Here is an 8,408-nt window from a genome sequence, read left to right on the forward strand (position 1 = left end):
TCTGACTCCTCTCCCATTAATCACACTTTTAAATTCTGACTCCTAGGCTTGCCAAATATACCAGGCCATGGCTAGGTGCTCTGGACCAGACAGCTGGGCCTTTGGAATCAAACACAGAAGGAACTGGATTTTGGTGCTGTTACTTCCTTCCTGTGTACTTTACTGAGGTCACTTAATGTCTCTCCTATTGAACCACTACTTAATGAGCACCTACTAAGTGCAAGCAGAGTTGGGCATTGGGAGTGGTGAGCAAAACAGAGATGATAATTAGGGGCAGGAGGATTCTGGCAATAAAACAAGTAAATTAAGCGGGAAGTGCAATGAAGAAACAAATTGATCTGCCAGAACACGGAGGGAGCACACATGTATATAGGGTGGACACCTGCTGAGAAGGTGACTTATCTGAGGCCTGAGGGTCAGAAGGTCTAGCCATGCCAGCAGCTGAGAGAAGGACATTCCTGTGAAGGGCCAGAGGTGGGAGATCTGGGTGTTTAAAGGCCAGAGAAAAGTGGGGCGTAGCTGAAAGGAACAGGTAGACTGTGCTGGAGCCCTCACACCACCCTGGACTTTGTCTGCCAAGATAAAGAACTTGACTTTTATTCTAAGTGGGATGGAAAGCCATAGAAGGGGTTTCTGAGATCTTACTGTTTTAATCCTTTTGCTTTGTGGTTTAATTTGATTGCTAGTGAGGGTTAATTTCTCTTCCCTGATAGCCATTTGTATTCTGCTTCTGCAGAATTGTGTACTCAATGCTCTTCATCTATTTATCTACCGGAATCTTAGTGTGTTTCTTATTAATTCAATGAGGTCTCTCTCAATTAAGGATTTTAATCTTTTGCAGTTTTAAACTTTTGTGCTTTAGTGTGTGAAAGAGTTCATCCAGCACGTTTAAGCTTAAGGAGTCCTCTGCCATCTGACACTTGATAAATTATGTTTCCTTGGTCCGTGTTTGCGTGGTTCAGTGTGTTACATTGGTGGACTTTTCTTTTTTATCCTCTTGGGCGGGGCGCGGCGAAGCAAACTCCTCCTGTGTTCTGGCCAGAGATGGCTCAGCATGCGGAGACCCCTCACCGTCCTAGACCGAGCCAGAGGGGCTCCTTTTCCGCCGGAGGCCTCAGCTGGTGACACCGACTCTACTGGGTATCTGAGCTCTCGTTACAGACCATGGACATAGGGCGGGGTGAAAAAGCCGAGGCTCAGCGGAAAGCTGGGAGAGAGAGCAGAGGCACAAACTGGAGCCAGAACTAGCCGGTGCAGCAGCTGCAGGCGGGCGGGTGTGGCAAGCGTCAGTCCAGGAGCTGAGGCCCCGCCCCAGACCCAGGGCCCCGGCCCCGGCCCCGCCCCCGGGGCCTCGCTCCCCGCAGGTCATGTGCTGACCTCTCAGCACTGCCCGGCTCGTCCCAGTCCCTGCCCACCGCTGATTTCATTGGTTGCCTCGCCGTCCCCGCCCCCGGGAACCTGCTGATTTCCGCAGCCAATCGGCAGGCGCAGCAGCGGCGGCTGCGATCGGTCTCGGCGGATCCCGGACGCTGAGGTACCCGGCTTGTGGGAGGGGGAATTGCGTGCGCCTGTTGCGGTGCTGCGGCGTCGCACAGCTCGTCGGCTGGGTGGCGAGCCGCCACTCCTGGGTCTCTGAGGTCAGCGTCCTGCAGCTGGAGGTGCAGCGTCCCAGACCGTCGAGGACTGCCCCGAGATTTCTGGGGTGGAGGTCAGAGGTCGGAGGTCGTGCCTTTGTGGAATGTTGGGGCCCCACCCGTCTAAGCATAGAGGCGGGCTGCTCTCGCTTTTTATAGTCAGCTCCCTTTCGCGGAAGGAGCTCCGAGGGAAACTGAGGCCTGCGAGCCGCCGGGGCTCCTGGCAGGCGCTGAGCTCCGACGGGAGGGTCCGCCCGAGCTCGGACCGTCGCAGGTGACCCTCGGGCACCCGGAGAGCCGCCTCCTCCCTCCCTCATCCCGGCCGGCGGAGCCCCCGGAGTGCGGGGAGGGGGCTGGGGCGAGGTGTGGGGGGGGGGTCGCTCCGTGGCCACGCAGTCCCGAGGGGGCCGCATCTCTTCCTGGCTCCGAAGAAACCCGGAGCCAGCTCTTTTTGAGGCTTTCGTTCCCGGGTTGGAGATTTCATTTCTGGAAGTTCATTCGAGCAACTTGGAGAGGGGAAAGGCTTGTATTGTGGCTTCCGCACTGGTCGGGAAGTGAAAATAACCAGACACGGGGAGATTCTGAAGGCCAAGGGACCTGTGAGAAACCGGACGAATTTCTTAGTTTGACAGAAATCTTCCCCCAGCTTGCCTCACGTGTTATATAATTCAGGTCGTTTCAAAATCAAGATTATTTAGTCTCATTGTTCTTCTAAGTAAGTGACCTTAGTCTTGACCTTAAGTGAAGCTACTTTGGAATGCTTGAAGTGTTGAGCAAGAATTTTTTTGTACAAAGGGTCTGTGCAAGGAAGGAAGTTGGGAACAGTCTTCACCTCTCATCGCAGTGATCCCAGCTGCTTCTTTACTACTCTGGGACCGAAAAGAGAAGTTGTTTATCGGCATATGTGGGTTTTGGGGAGACATAGCTATGGATGAGGAATAAGGGGAGAAGAAAGAGGACTCTCTTGTTTTCTGCGTAAAAAGTATGCAATTAGAAAAAAAAGAGTGTATTTATTTGCCTGTCTCTCTCCCTTCATCTCAGCCAGCGTAAACACGTTTTGACATTTTTTGTGCCGATGGTATGTGTTGAGTATTTATATTAGGGAAAGGAGTCATCTCTAACAAGAAGACACTTATCTTCAGTGTAGCCACAGAGGAATGAATATGCCTTGTGTGGAATTAACCCTGGGGTTTGGTTTTCAGTTAAGAAAATGAGGCAGAAGGAAGTATTAGCCAAGACCTTCCAAGGCCCAGCCATGGTCTGTAGGACTCCGACCAGCCACATTTACATGTTTGAGAATGGTGTTGGGGACTCCGGGGACTCCTCTGAGGAAGAGTCCCACCAAGTAGCTCTGCGGCCCCGGGGCAAGGAGCGCCAGAAGAAGGGTGCCCACCACCCTCACCAGCCAGGAGCAGGGGACGTGGTGCTGCTGCAGCGGGAGCTGGCCCAGGAGGACAGCCTCAACAAGCTCGCTCTTCAGTATGGCTGCAAAGTAAGAAACTCCACAGGTGAAGGCGCCACCTGCCCTTCAGCGCCTGTGTTTAGAGGAACAGAGGAGCTCACTGAAGGGTGGGGACCCTTTCTGACCCCAGAGGTGGTTGGAAGAAGCCTGCTCTAGAGTAAAAGATACCCCTGTCTAGCTAGAGATGGAAGGCAGGTGGAAGTACCTTCCGTTCCTCAGAGAGAGAGGGAATTAGTCAGGAATTTCAGGTGACAGGGCAGTTCCCTCTCTGCACCTCTTCCTTGTCCCTCCAAAATGAAATTCTGAAACCTTTTTCCTTTTGAGCACATTTTATTTAAGACCTAATGGGGCCAGAGATGCCACGCAGAGTTTATCCAAGATTTCTTTGGTATGCTTGCTTTATTTTTTTGCTACTTTTCTTTTTCTAAACCTTTCTTGCTGGTTTTAGCTTATTTGATTGGTAAAGTTTTGCCTTCTCTCTTTTAGAACTGCATGATCTATCCTTTGTATGCTGTGTATCTATATAACCCTGTTTCTCTCTTTAATTATATTTTTAGCATTCAGCGTGATTAACAATGGCAAAGTAAGTAGGAAGGTATTTATTGAATTGCTGCATTTTCTCCTAGATAGAAACTATTTCAATTTGCTAGCACTGTGCTGCTACTATGGCTTTCTCTAAGGCTATATAAGCTACTTATTTAAAAAAATCTTTTCATCCTTGAAGGGTCTGTCATTTACCTAACAAGGATCAAATGACTCAACATGTTGTGTGGAGGTGTTGTTTCCCAGGGAAATAAACTGGTCTCCAGGGACACATAGTGGTCTGTAAACTGTACTGAGATTTATATTTGACTCTTATAATCAGCTTCTGTAGACATACTATATGGTTTATCGAGCAAGGGTTGAAAACTGAATCCTCTCCTACAAAGACCTGAATAGATGCAGTGGGCTTCTTGGAACAGTGATGTTTAATAAATCCAAAAGGACTATATAATGTATCTAAGAAGTGATTAGTTTTCCTATTTGAAGTAAATAAATTTAATGTTAGTTTATTAGGATCAAAAACAAAAATATCTCAAGCACCTTAAGTTTCGGGATATAATAAATTAAAAATGTCCACCACCCCAATTCAATTAAATGATAAAAGCACTTGCTAAGTAATGAAAATAATGAAGATGATTGATTTGAATAAAGTCTGTTGGCTGTATTTACACTCTAGTTTAAGTGGACTTAGGAGTTAGAACCTTAGAGTCCATCTCTGATGCTTTTGGTAAGTTTTCAAACAATAACTTGAGGGAGGATCTATCTTTGACTTATATTTCCCCCTACTTTTTAAAAATTAAGGTTTGATTATGAGAGGAATTTGTCATAAACTTTGTTACTTTTTAAAACTCACAGTCGTGTTCCTTTCTCCTCAAGTCCTAATATTGGAATAGAAGATTTCAATCTATAGTTTTCAAGTTGATGCATATTCTCTGCATGTTTTTAGTGAAAAGAAGTGTTGTGAAATCCTTGAAGTGAATTAACTCTAGGTCGCTTTTATTTTAAAAATAAGTTTATAGGCCATACAGTGCTTCTGGGGAAGAAAACGTCGTATAATCATGAGGGCACACCTTTTAAAATGTTGTTACAGGTGAACTAGGTTCTAGTGTTTGTAGAGCTGGCTGAGGCTTTGTGTTTGCTGAATGCTAATGTCTACTACAGCTACTAAATTAAGTTCTGATGCAGGAGAGAGTCACCCAGATGGGGGCACTGTTTTCTCAAAAGTTAAATGTAGAAAGGGTACAGCCTTCTTTTACCATGATGTGTTTCACCTAAAAGCATTTTGTTGAAGGCACACTTTAAACAAACAAAGTCTTTTCCAAAACTAATCTTGAGTTGTTCAAACTTGTAAGTCTATAAAAAAATCTTATGATTAAGCTATACATTAAGGCTGAGTTAAAGCCAAAAAAACGAAGTTATTCAGCCTAAACTAAATTTTGTGTGTAGGTACAGTTTTCCAGTGTTCATCAGATTCTTAAGCTGTGTGGGCTTGGACCATCACGCAGAAAGGTTAAGCACCACTTTTTGGATATTAGTTTTAAGGAGCTTTACATCATTTCGTGATGTTTGTCTTCATGGCTTCCCTAGGTTGCAGATATCAAGAAAGTCAACAACTTCATCAGAGAACAAGACTTATATGCTTTGAAATCTGTTAAGATTCCAGTGAAAAACCACGGGATACTAACAGAGACCCACAAAGAACTCAGACCCCTCCTGAGCTCATCTACAGAGACCAGAGTGACCTTCGAGGAGCAGCCAGACCCAGACAGAGCAGCTGTCAGTGCCGGTGCCTCGTCTAACACACTGACGGATTTCTTTAAGGGCATTGACCAGAATATTGAGCATGCAGTGCAGTCAGAAATCTTTTTGAGTGAAAGTTGCTGCATAGAGACCTCCAGTCAGCCATTGCTTCCGACTCCTCCGAAGATACCTACAAACGGTGCAGACTGTGGAATTCAGAGGTGGAATGCTGTTTTTATCATGCTTCTGATTGGAATTGTTTTACCAGTGTTTTATTTGGTCTATTTTAAAATACAAACTACTAGTGAGATCCCTAGTAGCTTGAATACAACTGCTGTCCCTAATGGCTCGATGGCAGTGAGTGCAGTTCTAGGGCAATCCCCCAAATTAGCGATTCCATTGCCAACCATCCCCTCTTCAGACAGCCAGTTCAGTCAGACCACCCACGGGAAGAACTAGCTCTTGTTGTTTCTAAGGAATCAGGGCAGCTTTAGCACTTGGGCTCCTAATGTGCATCAGTCGACACTGGCCATATCTTAGCGTGCTGCATTTTTTCTGTGACATATGGACACGTTTTCAGAAGCCACCATCATGTCAATCACAGTCATCATGGGGAATAGACTCGCCTAATCCAAGGCTGTGGGAGCCAAAACACCAGCGTCCTCAACCTCCTACATCTAAACAGGAGCGGCAGGAGAGACATTTACACATGACAGATGCTGTTCCTTGAAGGCATTTAGTGGACTGGCCATGAGTGTCTTCACAATAGCACTGTGTAGGTCCCCAAGCTGGACATGCTTGGAGGGAGATGAATGGCCTTGGCAGATGGACCTGCAGTATGGGAGCCCCTGGTATCAGCTTTGGTTGTCTGGATGTTTGCTTTGTCCCCTGCCTGCTGTGGAGGAGTGACTGGCTGTGACAAATGAAGTTTTGTGTCCCCCCCAACAAAGGTGTTGTGCAATAGAAATGGGATGTCACCCTGTTTCAGAGTGTGACACATGACATTGTAATAAGCCCTGCTTCACATTTGCCCCCTCAGACAGCCTTTTTGAGGCAATGTCATATCTAGAATTTAAAAAGCCCTAAATCTAAATTGCTATAATACTGAATAAATAGCACTTCTGTTCCTCGTAATTTTAGAGCTCCTTAATCTGACACGCAGGCATGTTTTAAGCACTTCCTGGCCAGGACATTTGGAGGCCATGGCCCTGTTTCACCTGAGGAGCATTTCCACAGTGATTGCTAACTGGAGCCCCCAAGTCAGCATTCTTGGAAGGAGCTCTTTCTGGTCAGTGTCTGGAGTGGAGTAGGTATAGGGAGAAGGATGAGTGCCTCTCACCGAGGTCCCAACATGTGACACTTCTAAGGCTGAACAGTCATCAATCCAGCTTTTGCTGGCCCCTATATGTGTCTGGAAGAGTGGTACAGGGAGAATGGGCTTGCTTTCTGCTGCTTCCTTGACTCCATCCTTAGGACTTCTAGAGCCACAGAACAGGAACGGGGCTCAGTCACTTTTCCTTGAGTGAATACAGTGTAGCTCATAATGTTAAAATATTGAACACTTAATGGAGGGCCTAGAGGTGACCCTTGCTGTGGAAGACCATAAAAAGAGTGGCCTGGGGGTTTGCCCATCTCCTTCTATGACAAGGCAGCAGTGGAGCTAAGTTCAGAGGCTCGTGGAGGGCATGGGTTGGCCTCTGAGACCTTGCTGGTGGAGCAAGGGTGAATGGGGTGAGGGCAGGAGCCTGCCTCGGTCCCTTGAAGGAGTGGAAATTGGCCAGGGTGGCTGGTGGCTCAGCCTTAGGGAGGTCTGTCTCCAGGGAGGAAAACATGCTGCTCTTGGGTTTTAGGCAGGTTTAAGGCATTTGACACATTCAGCCTAGAGATCAATTTAAAAGAGCTCATCATGTAAGAGGAGGGGAATGTGGCGAAGAAGTACCTGAGATGGGCTTCCAGTTTCATTCTCCTCTCAGTTATGTGAAAAACTATGTTGCCCTGGATTCAATTAGCAAATTTAAATTATCTTCAAAATTAAATGTTTTCTTCAAAAGCAAATGGTCTTCAGGATAAAATGAACTTATCAGCCTTTGCTACAGGAAATGTTTTGATCATGTAAATGCTTTTCCAGCCAAACGTTTGTGTGCACTGTGCCCCTGAGGGCCACAGGTTTCTCTAACCATTTGTCACCATTAAATTCGCCAGGCAGGACTCAGACTCTCATGAGAAAATGACTTTTGCCAGGCAAAGAATGAATATCTGTATACTTTTTTTCAAATGGAATAAAATAATTTCTTCTGTGAAGGAAAATTGATTCCTCCTTTTTAATAAGGGAGCTGGTAATTCAGAGTTAAAAGATGTGGGATGATGTTGGAGAAAATGGAAGTGTCCATATCCAAGGGATGAGGCCTGTCCAGGGCTTGGGCCCAAGGTTACCCCAGCAGGTGAAGAACAGGTAGTAACAAGTACAGTCTTGCTGATTGGTCTGCATAACATACTTTAAAACTTTTATTAAGGAGACTTCCTTGGTGGTCCAGTGGTTAAGAATCCACCTTGTAATGCAGGGGACACGATCCCTGGTTGGGGAACTAAGATCCCACATGCTGGGGGGCAATTAAGCCTGTGTGCTGCAATTGCTGAGCCCACACGCTCTGGAGCCTATACGCCACAGCTAGAGAGCCTGTACACCGCACTGAATGCTCTGGAGCTCGCATGCCACAACTAGAGAGCCTGTGCACCGCAACTGCTGAGCCCAGGCACTGCAAAGAAGAGCCCATGTGCCACAACAAAAGATCCTGCATACCACAGAAACGATCCCATGTGCTGCAACTAAGACCTGACGCAGCCAAATAATAAATAAATATTAAAATTGTTTTAGGTATACATAAGAGATACCATGGAGCTCATTTTCTATATATTTTACTGCATTTTTAGCGTGTTTTGGGAGTTAATGTTGTAAAGGAATAATTAGATTTGTTAGATAGTCTTCAGTCCTTTTTGTTGAACTGTAGTGCCTAATATTGCAAAAGCCT

At 46.3% G+C, this 8,408-nt stretch overlaps 1 protein-coding gene across 4 annotated transcripts; it reads left to right on the forward strand.

Moving 5' to 3' along the window:
• Positions 1 to 1,517: 1,517 nt before the first annotated feature.
• Positions 1,518 to 7,686, forward strand: LYSMD4 (LysM domain containing 4). Of its 4 annotated transcripts, none has more exons than XM_073801338.1 (3): positions 1,518 to 1,534; positions 2,837 to 3,126; positions 5,227 to 7,686. In XM_073801338.1, the coding sequence occupies exons 2-3, from the start codon at positions 2,845 to 2,847 to the stop codon at positions 5,836 to 5,838; spliced, it is 894 nt and encodes a 297-aa protein (XP_073657439.1). In that variant the 5' UTR covers positions 1,518 to 1,534; positions 2,837 to 2,844; the 3' UTR covers positions 5,839 to 7,686. The 4 variants fall into 4 exon arrangements, with proteins under 4 accessions (XP_073657439.1, XP_004329846.1, XP_019801498.1 ...); XM_004329798.4 differs by lacking the exon at positions 1,518 to 1,534 and adding an exon at positions 1,578 to 1,715; XM_019945939.3 differs by lacking the exon at positions 1,518 to 1,534 and adding an exon at positions 1,579 to 1,708.
• Positions 7,687 to 8,408: the final 722 nt, after the last annotated feature.

The sequence above is a fragment of the Tursiops truncatus genome, chromosome 2, assembly GCF_011762595.2.
Source record: "Tursiops truncatus isolate mTurTru1 chromosome 2, mTurTru1.mat.Y, whole genome shotgun sequence".
NCBI classification, from domain to species: domain Eukaryota; kingdom Metazoa; phylum Chordata; class Mammalia; order Artiodactyla; family Delphinidae; genus Tursiops; species Tursiops truncatus.